Source organism: Rhipicephalus microplus, chromosome 7 (assembly GCF_043290135.1).
Source record: "Rhipicephalus microplus isolate Deutch F79 chromosome 7, USDA_Rmic, whole genome shotgun sequence".
NCBI classification, from domain to species: Eukaryota; Metazoa; Arthropoda; class Arachnida; order Ixodida; family Ixodidae; genus Rhipicephalus; species Rhipicephalus microplus.
Genome location: NC_134706.1, coordinates 85,970,150 through 85,993,400, shown reverse-complemented (window position 1 = coordinate 85,993,400; position 23,251 = coordinate 85,970,150). Strand labels below are relative to the sequence as shown.

Sequence of the window (23,251 nt, the reverse complement as noted above, 5' to 3'; positions counted from 1 at the left end):
GTGTTACAGAGCATAGAAACTACAAGAAAAATCTCGCCCTTTTGCCAGCTTTGGCTTTGCTGTGCTCCGACGAAAAGCCTGGACGGTTTAAGAACCCAGCGGCTACAAGCAAGCATCGGAGGGAGTTGCAGGAGAGGATGAAATCAGTTCGTGATTCCGCCGACGGGGAAAGCCCGTCCTACTGTGACAGTGCATGAGTGGCCAACGGTGTTGCCGGGGAGGAAGTTTTGTTATTCAAGGACGGTCAGTCGGTCTGGAAGAATCAAATGACTAAGCCATGAGTGGGAAAGTTTTGAGGAGTGCTTCCTGTAAAAGAAACCTTGGACACAGCAGGACGACAACCAGCACTGGACATTATGCGAGTGTTTCCTGGAAGAAAAGCATTCAACGTTGGTTCCAAGAACTTTGGACTGAATACGTTTGATGAACATTCTAGTCTTGGAGTGTTCCTGAATATTTCATGCACGAGATTGCGTTGCAGCATGACTTACTTGCGCCCGTTGTTTTGAATGTATCAGAGTATCTTGCGAGTAGTATTCGTATTTGGTAACTGAAACTTGTGCACGTTTGCATGTTGTTTGTTTTGCCTTATCTGAGAATATATTTTGTTTGGTTATCAACTCTTGGCCCCGACTCAATGTCTGGACTGCAGCCAGCATTCACTGGCACACCAAAAAAACCACACTGAATTGTCCGCGCTTTCCTACTGCGTTTCAGGGGGCCAATGCGTCAGCCCTTAGAATTGGCTCTACGACTGCCTCCCTATTAAAGGGACAAGTGAGAAACTGAGTCAGCCTCAAGTGCAATACTGGGCCAACCCTTGACGCAGGTGAAGCAAGCTTCAAGCATTCAACCTCATTACAAAAATCTGTTTATCTTGGATGCAAATAGGATCTCTATCAGATATTAGGCTGATAAGTACATATTAAATCTCACTTATTACACAGCCAGAATAAAAGGGACAATCATACAAAATCAGATGGATTTTTGTCACTGTTTTACCACACAGCTTCGCTATGCCCAGGTGAGTGGCGTGTTGTTCGGATGGCTTACACAGCTTCGTCTGGATTCTCCTTCTCGTGGCACAAACACTGCCGTTCATAAGGAGGTCTGTCTTAGTTCATGATAAAGCAGGCTTCGAGAGAAAACCATGCATAGACGCAGCCTCGACACCGACACGTGCGCTTAACCTTTCAAGTCGCCGGGTGTCTTAAGCAGGCAGGTGGCGTCGTTGCCGAAGAAGTTTTTTGGACTTTGCTCTCTTGCAGAAACGTTAAAAAAGAAAAAGGAATCGACACTGCACAAGACACTCACGAACAACTACCGTTCAGGAAATCTGCACAACGCTTGCCAGCGAAGCACTGCTCAGCAACACGGGACATCAATAATGGAAACTTTAAAAAATGCCACACGCCAAAGCTACACTTTGTCGCCATCCTAGGTGTCACTGGCTGTTGAACGCGCCTCTTCCAATTGTGTGGTGATGCGCTCCAGCTTAGCCACTTTGGTGTTGGATGTAGTGGTAGTACGTCATATATATGCTGCTTGCAATGGACACTTTCATGCAGATGTGGTAGCGAAAAGCATACTTGTTGTTCTTCTGGGCACGCATGTACAGGCGTTTGAGGTCGCGGATTTGCTCATCAAGGAGCATTATCCAAGCAAGTGTTGTCCAGTTTGTCCTGTATGGCCGTAGCTCGACCCTCCAGTGTCTCACTTTCGTTGGGCGGTACATCGGTCACTACGACGCCACTGTTCCCGCTGCTGCTGCTTTTGCTGCACTCCCCTTTAGGCGTTGCCATGTTCTGCGCTGCTTATCCACCCAACGACCGTTCACCGCCAGTAGTCACCCACAACAGGTTTGTTCAAATTCGTTCCAGTAAGCAAAGCTTAGTGGCTTTAGTTGTCTCGTTCCTTCGTTCAGCTTCCCAATCTTCACTGCGTGAGACTGTCGTCAAACTTACGGCGTGCCCGTGCCGTACCGGAACAGCTTCCCCGTACCAACACCTTCTCTAGGAAGATGCCTGCCGCATGAGAAAAAAAAAACAGCTGCCACACCCTTTCTCTCCTGCAGTTTGAAAATGTTCTCGGTCGCTAGCGTCACCTGTGGCAGACGGTGCAACAACGCAACACTTTGCATAGCCTCCGAAACAGTGGTGCAAAGTTGCAGGTCTCGAACAACTCTCGACTGACGCGCCCCTGTGTGCCGCAGATGAAAAACGCTTAGCTGGCACCGCCCGCCGCCGTGATGATAGTGTTGGTCGCGAGCACCACCGCGCGGAACTTGTTTAAAACTGAAGGCAGGCCAACTCCGCTGGGAGCGCGAGCCATTCCTCAGGCATCTTTCTAGAGGAGGCGTTGCATCGGCAGGCATCGGTCGTTGTGCTCGCAGTGTTCGTGCGTTCGGAGTTGGGCCTGTCGCGCGCTGTGGTGTGTGTAGTGATGGCTGCAAACGCGAAGAAATGGAAGACCCTGACTTTTGCTGCAAAACTGGAAGCAATACAGCGCATCGAGAATGGCGAGAAGAAGTCGAGCGTCGCGGATGAGTTACGCATACCAAGGAGCACATTGGGTACCCTGCTCAAAAACAAAAGCGACATAAAGGCCAAGGCCTTTTGTATCCCAAGCCCTTTGTATTCCAACGTCCACATATGTGGACAAAACACAAGAGCTAAGTGTGTCCATTCTAGCGAGCGCTTCGTCGTAAAACTGAGTTCAAATATTGATGCTGCTTTGACGTTTCATAAAAACACCACCAGATGGCAATAGCTTTCATGGAACGCCGTCAAACAGGCACAGGAACATGGCGTCCTCCACAAATCGCTCCTCAAGGTAGGTGCCTGCCTTTTTTTTTTTAAAGTTCACCCTAAATTCCTAAGAATTTCTTTGTTATTTGGTGGTATTCCAAAAATAAATGGCATATCTTGTTTTTGTGCAAGTTTTGTCGCAATGCGAGCTCCTAAGGTTGTTTAACGGGCGGTGTTGTGGCGGCGTCCACGTAGGTGGACGTCAGGCCTAGAGAGTTCAGCGAAGTGCATGTGAAATTCCTCATGGTAGCAAGGCCCGCGTTGCAACCGCCCGGCTATGGACAAACATTTCTCTGTTATGTGGTAAAATACATGTCGTGAAACTTGCGTTTAGACTATTTTGTTTCAGACGTGGACTAAGTGACGAAGATATACAGGCCATACTTTTTGAGTGGCCTAGCGGAAGCGAATGTTCCGATATGGACAGCTCGGATGACGAACGCATTGAGGCAGAGCCGTCAAGCCAGTGGCGTAACTAGGGGGGGGCAAGGGGGTACAAGTGCCCCGGGCGCCACTAGGGAGGGGGCGCCAAGCCGAGTCCTCGGGTTGGCGCCCCCTGGAAAGGTTGTCAATGTTTTTTTCCGTAAAACCGCCTGGAAGGGGGGAGGGGCGAGGTTGTAATGTACGACTGGAAGTGGGGATGGTGGTGAAGGAAAGGGTTGCCGCAATGGCTTTTGCATCGGGAAAAGGATCCTCTATTTTCATTTTGCTGCGCTACCTCCGTGCCTTCCCATGACCTTCGGCTAAGCTTTGTTTTGTGCTCCGCAGCACTGGGTTAGATGAGTTTCAGCGAACCCCACCAGCCTCCCAAACCACTTACTGAAAGCTTCCCTGAAACCAACCACGTACGTAAACAAAATAAAATAAAAAAGTTCGAATGCACCTTTTTTGAGTAAGAACAGAAAACTCCAACGAAATAGCCGATCGTCCAACGACTAATCGTCCACGCAGCGGCGGAAGGAAGGGCGAATATAATCCGTGACCTCGGCACCAAAGGCTAAACAAAGGCGTTTATTCGCAGAGTTCTCTGGAGGAAAGACGGAGAAAGCGTGACACGACGGCGACGTTTGTTGATTCCCTGCATCGCGGGCGCCAGCAAAGCAATAGAAGGGCGGGGGTCAACGTTTCCCACATGCCATCCACCGCCATGGGCAGGTTCATCCTTTGGCCCAAAGAACACGCACCTGCGAAAAAAGCGCAGAGCGTAGTGTACCCGACAGCATGTGCCGACTGCCCCGCTTCGTACGTTGGAGAAACCAAGAACTTCCCTGAAAGAATGCGGCCGCACAAGGATGACCTCCATCAATGGAACAGCGAACGGAGCGAAACGGCAGAACACTCCGACCAGTTTAACCCCCATACCAGACCCGAGGGCGCGGTGTCTAGCTGGTTGCTTTGTTTTGTACTCACCCTGCATTCCTTGGGATGCACAAATAGCGCGAAAGCTTAGGTACGAGAAACTTGGGCCTGGGAAGCGCCCGTGCCGTCAAGATTTTTGCAGTGTGGACTGGAAGAGAACAATGACGGGTAAGGGACTTCCGGAAGTTTGAATAAAAAAAGAAAAATACTATACAAAAACGCGGGCGTAGCTCATCGAAATCAGAACTGGTGGCCCTTGGCCTCCGAAATGGCCCGCCGCGCGCCAGTAGGCAATCGCGGAAGCCTACATTAGCGCTTTTAATGGGGGGGGGGGGGGGATTTTGCACGTTTGTAACACCAGATGTTCCTTGGTCCACACCTGTCGTCCCGTGTTGGCCACCAAAAATCATGGCGCGTGCCTCACCGACGCCAGCGTGCATGGGCAGACTATCTACGCGGAAAAGGCCCATTCTAACAGCGTGCTTCTTCTAGCAAAGTAGATGCGCAAATTGTGTAGTAGTAGTAAATTAATCAGCCTTGCTCGCTCAGGAGCGTGAAGGCCGCCCACAACGCTACATATAAAATTTTTGAAAATATTTTTTTTTTACTTTTTGACCTTCGCACAAATAGTTTTCACCACCATGAGGAACTCAATAACCAGAAACGCAGCTGCCGTTGCATAGAGAAAGAAGCAAAATTTGTTTTCAAGACAGAGTTGATGGGTCTTATCAACTTTGTAGCAACTGTTATGTAGCAACTATCATAAAATGTCGCATAGTGAGACATTTTGCGAAAGTACTTTGCTTCATTTTACAAGTTTCATAGAATGTTACTTTATTGTTATTCAGTAAATTTCTACATACACGAAATTCATGCTCGAAATTTCTTCTTTGTAACGGTAATATTTGTCTGTTACATCTTCATGAACTTTCGAGAACGACGAGTTGTGAAACTAGTCCCTCCGTGTTGAATATGTTCTATATTTTTTGCCTCCTAAAGTTATATAGGCGCTTAAAAAGAAAACAAGGTTCCTTTTCGGGCTGCTTGGTGAGATGGGCATAAAATATAAAATATTCAATCAAATCGAAAATACTAATTTTCAGATCCGTGTCGATCTCTCATGGAATCACCCGTCTACGATAACAATGGTTAGGAGACAAACTGCGGACATGTCTGCCGTGTAGCTAGCATACCTGTAACCGTGGTTAGCCGTAGTGCTCGTGTGACAGAGGTATTAGTGGGCTTTAGTTGAAACTGGGGTATGCCAATCAAAGTACCAAGTAAAAAAACTTTTTTGCGCTACAAGAAAAATTCGAAGTTTTGCATCTCGCATTCTCTTTAAGGCCCTTCTTCCTGCCATGTACTCGCACCTAATGTTGGATCGCGAGTCTGCGAAATTCCGCTGAGGCAGACTGTCGATCGGCAGCGCACCTGTAGGCCGGTTGAAGTTACCGGCTGTCTCCTCGATGGGCCAGGATTCCACAAAAAGCTGCTTATAGTAATCGACCTCTAAGTAGACCACGCGGGAATTGTCAAATTCGATGCGGTTGTCGTTCACCACGCTGTGCTCAGGCAGCTCAGCGAGTGTATTCCTTTTTCACTGAAACTTGCACATGTCGTTTTTATGTTGCCTCAGACTCTCGGGGAAGTTCCCCAGCTGCATCGCCCGCGAAGGGAGCGTAACTATGAGCACGTGCATACCTGCGAAGTTCAAGTATTCTGAAAAAGGTGGGGGGGAGGGATTGCGCCGATTTATCTCCCCCCCCTCTTTTTGCGCCCAAAAGAAAACTGCGGGATCAATTAAATGCAATCTTGCTTTCGTGGCGAGATGTCGCTTTAAGGTATAAAGTCTGCAACCCCCTCCATCGCGGCAATAGCTAAAGCCGCGGCGAAGCAGCGGCCATTTGCACGTGTGGTGAAGTATATGATGCCGCTTTCTAACTCGCCGAGAGCAATCACATGAATGTGTGATTAGAAAGAAAAGGAAAAGGCACGTAATTTCTGCAGCCCTATAGGGAGCACGGCGCAGTGCCCTTCGTGACGACACCGCTTCAACACCGACAGAGTAAGGGCGCGAGAAATTGACCATTTGCAGAAATCTGCAAGGCGGCTTTCCTGCAAGGTTGTTTTCTAACCAAAAAGGAAAAAAAAAGAAAACTATCGTGCCCAGTCTGCTTTTCTCGCCCACTGTGCTTTTACCACTCCTATTCTAGTGAAGGCACGCGAGTGCGACAAAACGACTTTTTCCCCCAACAATTACTGTGTGGTTGTCCCACCTCTAACGAACCCTCACATCGCATGGAGGGCGAGGCACCTGTCGTTCGTAAAGAAGGGAGTGGGGGAAGGCAAAAGCACAATGAGTGAGAAAAGCAGTTTGCGAACGAGACCTTTTGGTTGGAAAACAACTTTGCAGGAAAGCCAGCTTGCTGATTTCCGCAAATGGTCAATTGTGTCTGCTTTTGTTTTGATGAATACCGGAGAGTTCATAAGTCAGAGTGGATCACGTGATTGTGAACAAACATTTGGTTATCGTTGATGCAGCCAATCAGTTGCCCTGTGTGTGTTACTTAGTAGGCCCTCTCACAGGGTGCCGCCATAGTCCTCTTTTCGCTTCCGTGCAACAGCCCAGGAAGGAGGGATTCCTATTGGTACATGCCCTTGGAGGCGTGGTCTTGGTGTTATAAAACTACAATGTTAGGGGTTATGGGTCGATCCAGAGAAGCGAGAAACGAGGGTCAGTCAACCGAACGAGAGTGGTCAATGAGACGTACATTCGCGAGTTAAATTGTTTAGCTACCCCAGAAGCTCCACAGGCATTGAATATTGAGTCTCCGGACCGAACAAGATATCCTAGAGGCAGGCCACAACCAGTCGCTACATGACTCCATTCCTGCAAACCCCGAGTTGAAATCCCAGCTCACTTCTCCAGAGTTTGTCACCACGACGAGGGACGTCTTCGCAATAGAACTTCTGCCTAGGTGTGAGTATTTTTTACCTATGTTATTCTTTTGCACATGGATTATTACCACTACGTTGACACAAACTGCTGAGAGTATAAAGGTGTTATTCTCGGGAAAATATACAGGTTGTCCCAACTATCATAAAACCCGATTAAAAAAATGAGTAACTCCGTTACGCGAAGCAAACCTAGTGTACATTGTTCCTAGTAATTTGGAGCAACCACTTATAATTCATTCATGCATGAGAATAAATTAATGAGTAATCAAAGTATTTATAATTCCGCAAGTACTCACCTGATTATATTCATTGGAGGGCATGTTTAGTTCAATTACTGTACAGCTTGAAGCTTAGAATATACTTACACATTTAGTTTCTCATATATGTATGCATAAAGTGTTATATATGTAGCCATTGATGAGGCTATTCATGTACGATAGTTTGTATGTATGTTCCCCTATGGAACGCCGGTGTCTCCACTACTATTGCTCTTTTTTATTGTAAATGTGCTTGCAATGATTCGTATGCTATAAACACATTTTCAAATTAATTTTTTAATTTTTTTTTGTAGAAGCCATCGCCTAGTTCTTCGTAATGTTATGTTCTTGCATTTCTTATTCCAATGCAGTTGCGTTGTGTGACGAATGTACTGTGTGGTGCTAGAGGCCTAGTAAGGTGACTTATAACGTCGCCTTTAGTATCCTGCGCCACGACAATCATCTACTGTCAAACAAACGAATAAATAAATAAAGTAATTGAATGTTGAAATTACATCTAACTGCGCTATTTTCAACAACGTATTGCATCCACATTTTTTTTTTCCTGTTGATAAAGAAAGCCCACCAAATATGAAAAGTGACGCGTAACCAGACTGCTGCGTACATCAGGAAGCAGTACCCTCAAACAGGCTCAATGGGAGGTAGCCAGCGTCAAGAAATAGATGCAGAAAGAAAAAAAAAAAATGTGCATGGCCCTTTGTGCCAATCCCCGGTCAAAGAAACACGCCGCTTTGAACTTACAGAGTCAGGCCGTAATCAGAACAGTGCTCCGGTCGCGTTATCAGTGGAACGGTTGACCGCTAGATATGAATAATTATAGTGACATACAGTTGAGCGAAAGGAATTCCTGCAAACTTGCAACGCATGTTGGCGCGCCCTGAACACCCTTGTCAAAATGCGGAACGCTGCTGTTTTCAGCGGACAAGAGGCAAAGCGGTTGCTTGCTGCTCTTTTTTTTCTTCCTCAGGGGGGCGCGCAGTCATATGTTATTTTCTGATTTCGCAGGCTTTTTTTATTGGCCGCAAAAATGAGAGCGCAATCAATGCGTTGTTGAAAATGGCGCAGTTGGATGTCGTTCGAACTTGCTTACTTATGTCTAATTGTTATTTTGATAATTACGCGAGTACTTGTCGAGTTATGAATTGAATTGTGACAACTTACTTAAACTACTTGACGAAGAAATAGTGGTGCGTACTATAGTGCACTGTCCACTGGGAATAATATGTGCGAGGTTAGCTTTGCGTACTACCATTTCTCCTTTTTAAAATCATGCTTCATGATAGTTGAGGTTTTTCTACTTGAACAACGTTTTGAGCAGTTGGGTTAACCGCGAGTTAACATACATTTATGGATAGAAAACGGAGCTGTGAAATTGTAAATCCACCTTAATATCAGCAACAATTCTTATAACCAAGGCCGATGATGCCACCGCAGTGGATCATTTGCCGTCACCAACCTTAATCTGAGAATGTACGTATATTGCCGCGAACTATGCCTTCTCGTTTGTGAGACCAGCGTTATCTGTGTGAACGATGTTGGTGGAGAGGATACGGCAAGGTATAAGAACGCTTCCACTAAAAGCGCAGGGACATTCGTTTTCCGCCGTCGTCGACCGGTGGGCTGTTTCTTCACCACCTGTGTTCCTTATCATTTTTTTGCACTTTTGCCGAGCACAAGTTCGCTCTAATAGAACTAGCTTTCCGAAAAACTCTGAATCGTTCCTGGCTACATGACAATACACATACATTGTGTCTTCGGTGACAGCAAGTGTTCAGGCGACTGGCCGCATAGCTGCATTGCTTGATGGCTAAAAAGGCATCTGAATGTATAGTGAATGAACGGCTCAAGGATTTTTTATTTTTTTCAGCCAAGCAAAGCCATGGACCGGGTGACAAAAACAAAAAGAAAAGAGAGCGGAGCTGAAGGACGCAAGAGGAGAAGGCTACAGGCGCAGGAAGCTGAGAAGTCAAAAAAGTTTTTCGCGCCATTTTTTGAAAAACCTGGGGCAAGTACTTCATCATGTCCTTTGGAAGTAGCTCCATCTCCTGCCACTTCATTAATGTCCGTACAACTTGACGAAGGAGTCGTTCACGAAACTTCTAAACACAGTATGCTATGCGCAGACAATCCCGGGGATATTGCAGTAGAGGAGGAGGACAACGGAACCGACATTGGACTTCGGCTGGTTGAGCCTGTTGCTCTGAAGCTAAGCAAACTGGATTCCACGAAGCACCCTCAACCTATCATCTCAGAACTCGTTCAGAAGCATGACCTAGGTCTCTTAAAATTTGACACTGGTACTGGAAAAGCCGTTGTGTCTGACGCTGTACGAACGGAAATTGTTAAACTCGGGGCCATGTATTTCCAAAATCGGGAAGGACCTTTCTTGCCAACAAACAACCGATCAATGACTAAGAGTTGGTTTAAGAAGAAATTAGGTGATGGTCGTGGTGAAGAAGTCACCCGTTCGTGGCTGGCCTACTCTCCTGCCAAAAAGGCAGCATTTTGCATTTGTTGCCTCCTTTTTTCCCGCTCAGATCACCTATCATCTTTGGAACAAGAGGGGGGATTCACCAAATGGAAGGCACCCGAGAAGATCACCCTTCACGAGAATGCAAAGAATCACCGAATGTGTTTCTCACAGTGGAAAGAAATGGAAAGAAATTTGATGCATACTACGGGAATAATTGACGCTGACCTTCAGTCACAGATGGAGAAAGAAAAGCACAAGTGGCGTGAAATTTTGACGAGAGTCCTCCACTGCATAAAATTTCTTGCTACACAGAACTTGGCATTACGAGGGCATCGAGAGAGTTTTCAAACCAGCCGCGAGAACAATGTCGGAAATTTTCTTGGTCTTTTGAAGTTAATTGCCGTTTTTGACCCCGTTATGAAGCAACACCTCACATACGTTGAAAGTCATCCAGGGTCCACTTCGTACCTATCGCCTTCTGTACAGAATGAATTCATTCACATGATGGCTGTCACAGTTCGCGAGTCCTTGCTGCGAAAAATCCGTAAAGCCAAATATTATGGCATTATGTTTGACACCACTCCCGACCAGGCACACCGTGAGCAAATGTCAGAAGTTGTGCGATATGTGGAAGTTGACTTTGATAAAAAATCTGTTTATGTTCAGGAGTCCTTCCTCGGCTTTATCCATGTAAAGAACAAAGACGCCGAGAGCTTCGTTGACGTGATACTTGGCAAGCTGGAAGAGGACAGAATGAACTTACAGGACTGTCGGTCACAATGCTACGACAACGCTGCCGTGATGGCTGGACAAAAAAGTGGTGTCAGTCAAAGAATCGCGGAAAAAAACAAACTGGCAATCTTTGTAAACTGCGACAACCACTCACTGAACTTGGTTGGTGTACATGCTGCTAAGGAAGAAGCCATGATGATGACTTTTTTTGGGACCATCGAAGCACTTTACGTGTTTTTTTCTCGCTCAACGTACCGTTGGGAGAAATTAAAAAATGCAGTGCCTGTTGTTGTGAAATCAGAGTCTGAGACCAGATGGAGTGCAAGGGTCGAAGCAGTGAAGCCGGTCGGTAGATACCTTGAGAAGATACTTGAAGTTGTTCAGGAAATGTCAAATAATGACCAAGAAACGAGCGAGACGAAAAGTGATGCTGCACTACTGCAGAAGCGGATATTAAGTTATGATTTTTTGATTTTGCTGGGCTTTTGGAACAAGGTACTTGTTCGCATAGACCGTGTTCAAAAAAGACTGCAAGATCCTAAAATGAACTTTCACGATGCTGCCTTAGACATGAAAGCTCTCAGAGATCACTTTCATGAAGAAAGGGAAACTCTGGTAAGTGAGTCACTTGGTGAAGGGCTTCGTCTCTGTGAGACGTATGATGTCGACGTTGAAAGGCGTGCACGACGAAAAAAACAGATGCCTGGTGAAAAGTCGAAAGGAGAGGCGTTGACGGCTAAACAGGAAACAGAAAGGGTTATGAAATGCACACTCGATCGTCTTCATTCGGAAATCGACCAGAGGTTTACTCGCCTGCAGGACACCGACCTCAAGTTTGGCTTTCTGCTCGACATCAACAAGCTGTGCTACAGCGAAGACAAAAACGAACTAAAAACAAATTGCAACACATTTGGCAATTTCTACAGTTCCGACGTTAACGCGCAAGACCTCTATGAAGAGATTTTAGATTGTAGGCTGCTGCTTTCACGGCGTATTGACCAGACAGTATCAAGACCGGAGGAACTTCTTAAATTTATTGTGGAGTATGGTGATGATGGCGTATTCCCCAACCTTCGCGTCGCCCTTCAGATGATGTTAACCATTGGAGTTTCCATCGCTGGCTGTGAGAGGTCCTTCAGCAAGCTGAAGCTAATACTCTCCTATTTGCGTGCCACAATGGGCCAAGACAGACTTACTGACCTTGCGCTACTGAGTGTGGAAAGAGAAGAAACTGAAAAAACGAACTTTGACGTCATTATAGAACAGTTTGCTTCATCGAAAGCAAGGAAAGTGCAGCTCTAGTTTTTACGGAGTGTTCCAGTGTATAGTGCATTTTATATTTGTCTTAATATCCAAATGATGTAAATAAAGTGTTTTAAATAAAAAAACGGGTTTTTCTTGACAACAATTATTCACGATCAGCGTTACAGCACTGACGTCATAAAAGGCAACAATATGCGATAACAGGGAGACAACAGGGTTTGCCGGAACGAGTTTTTTAACGCATCATTAGCACTGATGAAAAAATGCAGGCATCATATGCAGATTTGGCGTACGCAATAATTAATTTTGAATGATACATTTCACGGTAATGTAGCGAGAAATGGTATGGACTATTTACATATGCCTAGTTCGTGATTCTATTTTCTGTGCTTATATGGATTTCATGAATTTCGCATATTTTAAGTAAAGCGAGATGACAAGAAGTGACCACCAAGGTCCATTTTTTGTTAAACTTTTTTTGCTACCATTGTGGACTTCTGGTGTGTTGTGTGATGCATGGACGTACAAGGCGGCTATAGTACACTGTAGTACAACAGCAAGAATAATAATAATAATAATAATAATAATAATAATAATAATAACAAACATTATCACGGGCATAATGAGGGGCGCGGAAATATATTTGCCCTGGGCGCCGTCCTATCTAGTTACGCCACTGCGTCAAGCAAAGGTCCCATCGACAAGTACATAGAGGACTCATCGGATGACGAAGACTTGGAAGTGGAACAATCGTCCACAGTAAAAAATAAGGCAAAAAGATTTGGCATTGGGTGAAGAAAGATGTCACTTTGAATGAAGGCTTCCTGGAGAGCGAACTTGTCCCGCTGGTTACTCCTGATGAAGCGAAAACGCCACTCCACATGTTCTCGAAGCTCGTCGATGAGGATTTGGTGGAACACCCGACGTTCGAAACAAATTGCTTCCGAGTTCAGAACCACAAAACCAAAGTGAAACCAATCAGGATCGACGAAATTAGAAAATTTCTTGGGATTATTCTCGACATGTCAGTTGTGTGTCTACCATTCAGGCGCATGTATTGGTCGCGACTGCTGCGTCAGGCACACATTGCAGATTGCATGCCCCGAAACCGGTTCGATGAAATTATTTCGCTCTTTCACGTCGCAAACAACGATGACCAGAAAAAGAAAGGACAAGATGGATATGATCGATCGCCTCTACAGAGTGCGGCCTGTTTTGCAGCACCTCAACAAAAACTTCTTGAATGCCGCTGAGATGGAACCATGTCTCGCAGTGGGTGAAATGATAATACCTTTCAAAGGTAGACACAGCCTGAAAATCTATATGATGAAAAATCCAAAGAAATAGGGCTATAAAGTGTGGACACTCGCTGGTAGATCAGGCTATGTGTACAAATTTGAGTTGTACGGAGACAACCTTGTTTCTGAGCCGACAGGACTTCAGAATACAAATGGAGAAAGTGGAAAGATAGTTGTCCGTTTGACAAAGGGCTGCGCAGGAAAAGAAGTGTTCTGTGACAACTTTTTCGCATCGGCCGAGCTGCTCGCTGAAATGAAGCTGCGTGGGTTGGGCCGCACTTCAACGCTCAGAAGCAGGAGGACTGGCCGTTGTCCACTGCAAAATGAAAAGGAGCTAAAAGGCAACGGCCGTGGCTCATTTGATTTTCGACGTGACAAAGAAAATGGCCTTGTGATCTGTCAGTGGTACGATTATCGAACCGTAACCATTGGTTCGAATAAGCACAGCGTGAACCCTGTGGGGTCCTGCCGCAGATATGACCGTAAGAACAAATCATTTGTTGAAGTCCAGAGACCCAGCCTTGTGAGAGTGTACAATCAAAGTATGGGCGGCGTAGATAGGGCAGACCAGCTGCTTGCGTTCTACAGGAACGACCTCAAGACCAAGAAGTGGTATAAGAGAGTCGTATTCCACCTACTTGATCTAGCCGTAGTGAACAGCTGGCTGCTGTATCGGGCCCCTAAAGGATCATCTATGCAGCTCGCTCACTACAAGCTCCAAATCGCATTAGGTTTGATGAAGGCCGAGCAAGCCACAGAAGATGCGAAAGAGCAGAGAGAATTCGGGTCTACCAGGCTCTCCAACAGGGCATCCGATATTCCTGGCGCAGTGAGGTATGAAGGTGTATATCATATGCCTGTAAAAATTTCTCAACCAAATGCCCAACGTTGCAAAATGCTAGAATGTAAACGGAAGACACGTATGCAATGCAAAAAGTGCCAAGTCTACCTATGCATTGAGATAGATGGACCCACGAACTGCTTCGAACGGTTTCACCTAGTGTAACCAGTGTGCCTGGTGTCCACATATGTGGACACTCATTTTCTTCAATAAATAAAGCTATGATTTTCAAATTTTCTGCTTATTTCCTCTTTTGCACGTGCTCTTCTCGCATATATGCCAAAAATATTCCGTTTGCACAACTGTATAACACATGGGAAACAAAGGGTTAAAGGGACAAGTGAGAAACTGAGCCAGCCTCAAGTGCAATACTGGGCCAACCCTTGGCGTAGGTGAAGCAAGCTTCAAGCATTCAACCTCATTACAAAAATCTGTTTAACATCTTGGATCCAAATAGGATCTGTATCAGATATTAGGCTGATAAGCACATATTAAGGGGAGATGCGGGTCGAAAAATCGCGTTTTTTGCGAAAATTTCCACTTTTGAGATATTGCTTCTAAAATCACTTTTGATCATTCAACTATCATTTCCCCAAAGGTCATAGCTGAATTCAAACGAGAAAGTGGTAAAAAGTCGATCTGCGCTAGTGAAGATAGCTGCCGAAGTCGCGAATTCACGCATCCGACGGCTATTTTTGAAAATCCGCCACTCAGCAACACGATGACGTCCGCCATCGGGGTTTGTTTGGTGGTGTAGATCAAGGCTCCTTCTAGTGTACAGGCGTCCCCCTAGTTTCGTATTTTAGTGAGGAATTTCACAAAACAGTCGTTTCCAAGTCGGTTTACAGCCAAGCTGCAGCCGCTTCGCGCATCTCTACCGGTCACATGGTACGCTACCGAGGCCGCCATTGGCTACATCTGATCGGCCTCGCTCGCTGAGCGCTTGCGACGATCGGCACTTGCCGTGCGCTTCTATGTTTTTCCGAGTTCACCATGGATAACTCGAAGAAGCGAGACTTCCGAGCACGAAAGTTTGCACGCAAGAACAAGTACCAAGGGCGTCGACGTAAACCGAAGCGCAAAGCAGTGGTAGAAGAATGCGAGCCGCGGGCCACTAGGCCTAATCAAGGCAGCGGGGATACGGCGGCTTGCGGGAACTTTGACGAAATCGATGCCGCGATCAAGTTCATCAGCACATCAGAAAAAAAGATTGAACAGTTCGAAAGCGAAAGAACGAAGAGTGTTTGTGGCTCTGTGAGCGGAGTATTTTGTGACATCGGCGCACTGACATCGATGGTAAGCCGTGCTGTTTGTCCAACATGCCACACCGCTGGACTCGTCGTTCGCGACACCGCAAGTAAACGTAAGGGCCTCTCTTCGTTCCTCGAGCTGCACTGTGATAACAGTGAGTGTCCTGAGTCAGTGGTTTCTGCCGCGCATAGTTCGCGGCGTGTTCTGCCGGAAAGACAGCCCACCGATGCCGGTGATGACTGGAGCTACCGAAGCGGCAGCTCGCGCGACAGCTTCGCTGTCAATGTGAAGGTAGTTGTGGCTGCGCGTGCAATAGGCATTGGGCATGAACAGCTGTCGCGTTTTTGCGCTATTCTTGGACTGCCAATACCTATGCATCATAAGACTTTTATTGCGATCGGCAAAAAAGTTCATGCTGCAGCTACCAAAGCTGTGCAAGAAAACCTGGCGAAAGCGCGGATGATAACTAAAGAGAAAGTGAATGGGGCTGATGTTGCTGTCATGTATGATGGCACATGGCAAAAAAGAGGGCACAAGAGCCACAATGGCATCGGCACTGCTGTGTCTGTGGACACTGGTTTGTGCCTAGATTTTAAAGTGCTATCGAATTACTGCCTTGCCTGTAGCCGGCACCAGGACTTGGGTGATGAGGAAGAAATATGGCAAGCATTCCACACACCTGTCTGCGAAAAAAATACAGAGTGCTCCTCTCATGCCATGGAGACTGAGGCAGCTTTGCGCATATGGGGCAGGACATCCTCATACACAACACCATTGCGCTTCACCAAGTTCCTCAGTGATGGGGACAGCAAAGCTTATACCGCTGTCGCTGAGGCCAAGGTATATGGTGAAGCTGTTGTGGACAAGGAGGAGTGCACAAACCATGTGGCCAAGCGTCTAGGCACTGCACTTCGGAAACTGCCAACACGACTTCCACGAAGGGAAAAGCTGACAGATGGCACAATTCAGAAGCTGCAGAACTATTACCGTATTGCAATCACAAACAACAGAGGTGATATTCTGAAAATGCATCGTGCCATCTGGGCCTCATATTTCCATTCATCATCGAGCAACACAGCAGGCAGCCACCGATACTGTCCAGAAGGGGCGACTTCCTGGTGCAAGCATAGGCGAGCCGAAGCGCTTGGGGAGGCCCCACCCGATCACACACCAATCTTGACCAAGGCTCAAGGATTGGCTGTGCTTCCCATTTACAAGCGGCTCACGGATGAAAAGTTGCTGGTGCGTTGTATCCAAGGGAAGACCCAAAACGCTGCAGAATCTTTGAACAGCAAAATCTGGTTGTTGTGTCCGAAGACTAAGTTTGCCTCCCGGACAACAGTGGAAACTGCAGCTGCTATGGCAGTGTTGTGGTTCAATAAAGGACATTCAAGCTTTGAACACGTGCTAGAGGAGCTTGGTGTAGTCCCACCAGATCAACTGATCACCCTGGGCCAATCCCGCGACCAGAGGAGAATCGAAATAATGTCTGCGTGTGAAACAGCCGAGGCAAGGGCCCATCGGCGGAACGTGGCAAAGAAAGCGCGCCTTGATGACTCCCTTCTCAAGCGGCGAGAAGGATCCACATATGGAGCAGGATAATTTTAGGTGCTCTAGCTGTGTCCCTTCTATGATATCACCAAGTTTTGTGCAAATCGCACTGTGTAATCATGAGTAAACATATTTACAACTTTCAAATGCATTTTTCTCGATTTCCATTTTGAGGTAATTCTCTCATCTTGTGCACAATCTTTTTTAGGCATAAAATAGTCCTATCTTGATGAAATTTTGCACAGAGCTTAATCAGCCACTCTAGAATACAAGTATCTACTTTAGGTTGTATTATACATCACAGATTTTTTGTTACACAACTTGATACACTGATAGAGAGATGTAAAATATGCATTTAGTACTTTTAATTTTTTTTTTATTGTAGCAAATAAATTTTCTGTTTGAGGTACTTTTCTGTATTGTACTGCTCGAGTGCAGCAGAATGAGCCATTTTGCAATTCTGTGTGAAAATTTTTAGTAAGCTTTATTATGTGCACAAAAAACACTATATTTTGATATCAAAGTTGTAGTAACTCTGGAACTACTATAGCTATCAAAAAATAATTGCAGTTATGAAATCAGCACTGCAAGCTTTACTAACACCTAAAATTTCAAGGAGCTGGGTTATGAAATAAAAAAAAACCTTTTTCGAGTAGCATTTCCCCTTAAATCTCACTTATTACACAGCCAGAATAAAAGGGACAAACAAACAAAATCAGATGGATTTTTGTCACTGCTTTACCACACAGCTTCGCTATGCCCAGGTGAATGGCGTGTTGTTCGGATGGCTTACACAGCTTCGTCTGGGTTCTCCTTCTCGTGGCACAAACACTGCCGTTCGTAAGGAGGTCTGTCCTAGCTCATGATAAAGCAGGCTTCGAGAGAAAACCATGCGTAGACGCAGCCTCGACACCGACACGTGCGCTTAACCTTTCATGTCGCCGGGTGTCTTAAGCAGGCAGGTGGCGTCGTTGCCGAAGAAGTTTTTTGGACTTTGCTCTCTTGCAGAAACGTTAAAAAAGAAAAAGGAATCGACACTGCACAAGACACTCACGAACAACTATTGTTCAGGAAGTCTGCACAACGCTTGCCAGCGAAGCACTGCTCAGCAACACGGGACATCAATAATGAAACTTTAAAAAATGCCACACGCCAACGCTACACTCTGTCGCCATCCGAGGTGTCACTGGCCGTTGAACGCGCCTCTTCCAATTGCGTGGTGATGCGCTCCAGCTTAGCCACTTTGTTGTTGGGGTAGTGATAGTACATCATCTTTATGCTGCTTGCGATGGACACTTTCATGCAGATGTTGTAGCGAAAAGCATACTTGTTCTTCTGGGCACGCATGTACAGGCGTTTGAGGTCGCGGATTTGCTCATCAAGGAGCATTATCCGACGGTAAGTGTTGTCCAGTTTGTCCTGTATGGCCGTAGCTCGACCCTCCAGTGTCTCACTTTCGTTTGGCGGTACATCGGTCACTACGACGCCACTGTTCCCGCTGCTGCTGCTTTTGCTGCACTCCCCTTTGGGTGCTGCCATGTTCTGCGCTGCTTATCCACCCAACGACCGGTCGCCGCCAGTAGTCACCCACAACGGGTTTGTTCAATTTCGTTCCAGTAAGCAAAGCTTAGTGGCTTTAGTTGTTTCGTTCCTTCGTTCAGCTTCCCAATCTTCACTGCGTGAGACTGTCGTCAAACTTACGGCGTGCCCGTGCCGTACCGGAACAGCTGCCCCGTACCGGAACAGCTGCCCCGTACCAACACCTCCTCTAGGAAGATGCCTGCCGCATGAGAAAAAATGTTCTCGGTTGCTAGCGTCACCTGTGGCGGACAGTGCAACAACGCAACACTTTGCATAGCCTCCGAAACAGTGGTGCAAAGTTGCAGGTCTCGAACAGCTCTCGACTGACGCGCCCCTATGTGCCGCAGATGAAAAACTCTTAGCTGGCACCGCCCGCCGCCGTGATGATAGTGTTGGTCGCGAGCGTGATGATAGTGTTGGTCGCGAGTGTTGGTCGTGAGCGCGACATGCCACGTCGCAGGCGCTACAATGGCCACGAGTACGTGGCGAGGGAACGGGAACGGCGGGTGGGCGACAAAGTGCCGACCAGGGGCCGGGTGACGGACCCGATCTCAACGTGACCATGATGGGCATTCGGCCGCCAGCGGCGGGAGCTCGGGGCCGTGGTGGGAGAGGGAGGGGCGCGAGAGGTGGCGCCCGACCGTTGCCTGCGCAGAACTAACAGCAGCCGGCCAAACATCAGGTCGAGCTGGCTGGTGCTGACGGAGGAGACATCCCTCATGAACCGCCTGCGCCACAAGGGGAAAACGCGCCGTTTCCGTGAGTGGGCTGGCCTCAGGCCCACAACAAAAATTGGGGCATGGAGGGGGTCAATGGGCGAGGGGGGGTTATGGTTGGGGGAGAAATTTAATCCAAAGTGGGAAGCTCCCGATGTGGGTATGGTAGTGCGGACCATAGCTCATGATGGTCTAGCGGCCAATTACCCAGGTCTGGAACAATTAGTTAGGAGCCGATTTGACAAAAAACATGTTAGATTCAACACCAGTATCGACAGGCCGCTGAGCTTCGTGGCTGAAGTTTTAAGAGCACACGGCCATCCTTGGATGCGCGACGTGTTCTCTCGTGTGGTGTTTTGTCACAGCGTTCTTAATACCCCTTTTGGGAAGAAGGCGACCGCTGAGAACAGAGGGGATGACCTGGTAAGGAAGACCCTCGCAGTTCTTGAGGATTCCATAGCGGCAACTAGTGCGGTCGCGAAAGTAATGTTCAGCGGAATGTCGACACTGGGCGGGCCACGGGGTTGGGACAGAGACAGTGTCATCGCCTCAGTACGTAGCTGGGTGACGGGGGAAGCAACCCTGTTTTCTGGAGAGGTGACAGACACACTTCTCCATTAGGGGGTATGGGGCAAAATTAACTCTTTCTGATTCGGTCTTTTATTTTAAGGGGCAAAAACAGGCACCAGGGCCTTCGTCTGACTGGTTGTGTGACTTGGGTAGGCCACACGTAAAAATGCATACCTACTTTATTGAAAATGTCACAAAATCATGAAACCGCAGACGATTCACAGACTACTCCTCTACACACTGCCCAGGCATATTGGGAGCAGTTCTTACCGCAAGCAATGGACGTAAATTGTGGGGACCCCCCGCTCCTGGACCAGATGTCGCATCAAAGTGTCGCAAAGACACGTAGCGACATCACGCCGTGGAGCTGGGCAGACCCTTTGATGCCAGTGACGCTGAGATGGGACGTGCCGGCGAAAGGACGATACTACACCTACTCCTCCTGGACGAACAGGACACAAGTGCGCCATGTGCGCGTGGATAGACAGTTGAGGACGGGTGTGGTTGGCGTCCAAACGACAGAAAGGTTCCGTGCCATAGCCGACGTGTTGCCCAAGCCGGTCGGTGACTTCCAAGCGAGCCGCTTTTTTGAATTCCCGGCCATGCTGGACACCAAGGCTGTGGCACAAATAGTGGAGGCGGTCCGATCCTCAGCGGGCACTAAATTAGATGAAGCAGCATACTTAAGGTGCATGCTGCTCAGTGAAACTGTCGCCCCCGGCGACACCATAAAAACATTGACACATGTAGCGTCAGTAGTGGCAGTCGACGCCTGCACATACCAGGTCGAACGTCACGTGGGAAACTACGGGGCGTGTGTGCCTGAGGGGATCATCGCAGCGGTCAACCTGTCGTATTTTACCGCCCTCATGACGCGTAAGTCAACCTATCAGTGGAACAGGGCACTCTATGCCGACGAGTGGGACAGCTCAGTGGCCGTTGTACCTGTGAAAATGGAATATAGCGGGTCACGGGCTTTGCTCCCCTACCTCCTCAGCTTTCTTTCGACAAACTACTGGACCCAGCGAGTTGGGTACAACGTTGAATGTTTCGAAGTTGGCACTGCCGGCGACGACATGAAACGGATCGACTGTCTGCACCATGCAGGTAAGGCAGTGGTGGGCGGGGTTTGTTGATTGTGGTTGTGAACGTGGTGGTGCACCCAAGCGACGAGGTGTGGTTTGCCCTGGGAGAAGGGCCTGGGGTGCCGGTTCTCGGAAGGTCTGCAAGGGCAGGGCCCGGGGAGTTTCCTACGGTGCGCGATGCCATCGTTGACCGGTGGATCGGCAGATCCAGAACAAGGGGCACCCCCCCAGGCCGACAGCGCGACGCCTACGAGGCGCTCGCGATGATGAACACAATGATAGGTACTCACGGCGTCTACGACACGGCCTTGAACCTCGCGACTGAACTGTCGCGGGGTTTCCATCTCGGGGCAGTCGTCAGTGGGGAGGGAAGTAGCAGCCAGGGACTGATGTGTTTTGGAGATGAAATGATCGGAGGTGCACGGTTCGGAGTGCGCGGGCCTCGCATTAAACAGTACTACTTTGATGACCCTGACGTAGTCAGTGGTCAACTTGAATGGGCCCGAAGGTACAACATCTCGCCTTCCGGGATGTTGGCAGAGGGAATGGCGGTGGCAGAAGGCTACCTCGGCGGGGTGTGGCCCCACGCACGTGGTTTCGTGTGCGACTCGTATTCAATTGTGGTCAGTACAGCAGACCACGAGCTGCGCATTGCGCGTGCACTCCAGCTGATCGAGTCGGGCACACCATCAGTGGTCCCTCGGCACGAGCGCTCTGTCATTCTGGCTAAGTGGTAATGCTCTGCTGCTGGCCGGGGTGACATGGGGTGCTTATTTGTCGAGTGGTACCAACTGGGCCATGATCAATGGGATACTCACACCCTCGTCTGAAATGACAACATCCATCAAGGCCCTTGTCCCGCTGGTGACGAACAACAGAGTCATCAATTGCGTGGACTCAAAACGTCGACTGTACCGCGAAGGCAGATAGTGGGCGATGTACGGCAACACAACTCAAGCCTCATCAACTGATGATGAGCTGCTGGACTTCACAGATGTGCTCGGCTTCCCACTGCCAATGTTTATCATACGTGCAGTAATGGAGAAGCTTGGGGTCCAGCTAGAAACGAACGCCTTAGCCTCTTTGAGCAATACAGCGCGTCGAGAATGGCGAGAGGAAGTCGAGCGTCGCGGATGAGTTTCGCATACCAAGGAGCACATTGAGTACCCTGCTCAAAAACAAAAGCAACATAAAGGCCTAGGCCGAGAAGAGCCAGCACTCAGGCGCGCAGCGTCAACGCAAAGTTGCTTTTGAAGATGTTGAGAAGTTGCTTCACAAGTGGTTCATCGATGCAAGGGCCCGAAATATTCCTGTATCGGGGCCGATGTTGCAGCAGAAGGCAAAAAACTTTGCATTCATTCTCGGCGCCGAGGATTTCAGTGCTAGTAGCTGTTGGCTGCAACGTTTCAAGGCTCGCTTCAACATTGTCGAGAAGACTGTGTCGGGAGAGAGTGAGGACGCCAATGACGAAAAAATTCAGAAGTGGCTTATCACGAGTGGTCCAAAGTTCTTGCCAAGTATGAGCCGAAGCAAAACTTTAATGCTGACGAGACGGGCATTTTCTGGCAAATGCTTCCGCGGCAAACGCTGGAAACTCGCAGGGACAAATGCCACGGAAGCAAGCAAGGCAAAGCCCGTGTGACGGTCCTATTGGCTGCCAATATGGATGGAAGCACGAAGCTGCGGCCACTTGTAATTGGCAAGTTTAAAACCCCGAGGTGCATGCGGAAATGCCCCAATATTCCGGTGACTTATCCTCTTCAGTCCGTGAGTACCCAAATGGGTACATTTGAAAAACGCGCGCTATGCTCCTATAGTCGAAGACCGCTAGGCGAAAATGGATTCTTCTGGACGCGGAAGCATCAGTTAACAAAATCCCCACGAGATGTCGTCGCAGGTTCATGTATGCTCTCGCAATACAGACGAGTATGGTGGCGTCACGGAAAGAAAGCGCGCACAAGCGACCAGGTGAGTTTAACTTTTTTTCATTCATTAAAGACTACATATGTGTTCTTAAATATTGTATATTAACGTTCAGGATATATTAGAGAAGTAGCATGGAAAGTTACAGCCTGTTCCTACATCTTGCCTTAGAGATAGCGCAACTTATTTACAACTGTACCCAAATGGGTACTTCAGGTCGTTACGTTGAAAATAAATTTGACTCTGTTGATTGTTACAGGCAAGTTACTCAGCGATGAGGAGATTCAAGAGCTACTCTTTCAGAGCGACATTGACTTGTCTGATGATGACGACGTTCTGGATGAGCCACGCAGCAGCAGTGAATGCTCAGGTAGCAGCAGTGACGATGATGATGAAGTTAAAGATGACACGCCAGCTAGCCACAATGTTCAAGGTCGTGGCCCCATTTGAAAAGCGGCAGAGTGCGTGCTCCGTTTCAGTTATTTGTTTTGAAGATAACAGCATTATTTGACTGCAGCCTATTGAGTTTACCTTGTGACTGGTACTTTTTATTGCAGCTTCCCTC

The 23,251-nt window shown here is 47.7% G+C and overlaps 4 protein-coding genes, 1 non-coding gene and 1 pseudogene across 8 annotated transcripts in view; 2 read left to right on the top strand and 4 right to left on the bottom strand.

The window, feature by feature from the left end:
- The window catches only part of snama (something that sticks like glue), a 154,488-nt gene that overhangs the window by 67,938 nt on the left and 63,299 nt on the right, over positions 1–23,251 (bottom strand). The window lies entirely within an intron of this gene.
- Positions 1–23,251, bottom strand: part of LOC142767538 (uncharacterized) — a 33,241-nt gene extending 9,990 nt beyond the window's left edge. Inside the window, exon 1 of the mRNA XM_075869418.1 lies at positions 1–23,251. This exon is cut by the window's left edge and continues 9,990 nt beyond it. Coding sequence (XP_075725533.1) covers positions 17,970–18,350 — 381 coding nt within the window. The 5' untranslated portion in view covers positions 18,351–23,251 and the 3' untranslated portion in view covers positions 1–17,969.
- On the bottom strand, positions 776–958 carry LOC119180477 (U2 spliceosomal RNA). The gene has a single exon (XR_005111057.2). It is a non-coding gene; the product is annotated as a U2 spliceosomal RNA (small nuclear RNA).
- Positions 9,237–11,995, top strand: LOC142767535 (zinc finger MYM-type protein 1-like). The gene has a single exon (XM_075869415.1). The coding sequence runs from the start codon at positions 9,237–9,239 to the stop codon at positions 11,907–11,909; it is 2,673 nt and encodes an 890-aa protein (XP_075725530.1). The 3' UTR covers positions 11,910–11,995.
- Positions 14,348–14,512, bottom strand: LOC142767970 (U2 spliceosomal RNA; annotated as a pseudogene).
- LOC142767536 (uncharacterized) lies at positions 15,003–16,862 on the top strand. Its single transcript, XM_075869416.1, has one exon. The coding sequence runs from the start codon at positions 15,003–15,005 to the stop codon at positions 16,860–16,862; it is 1,860 nt and encodes a 619-aa protein (XP_075725531.1).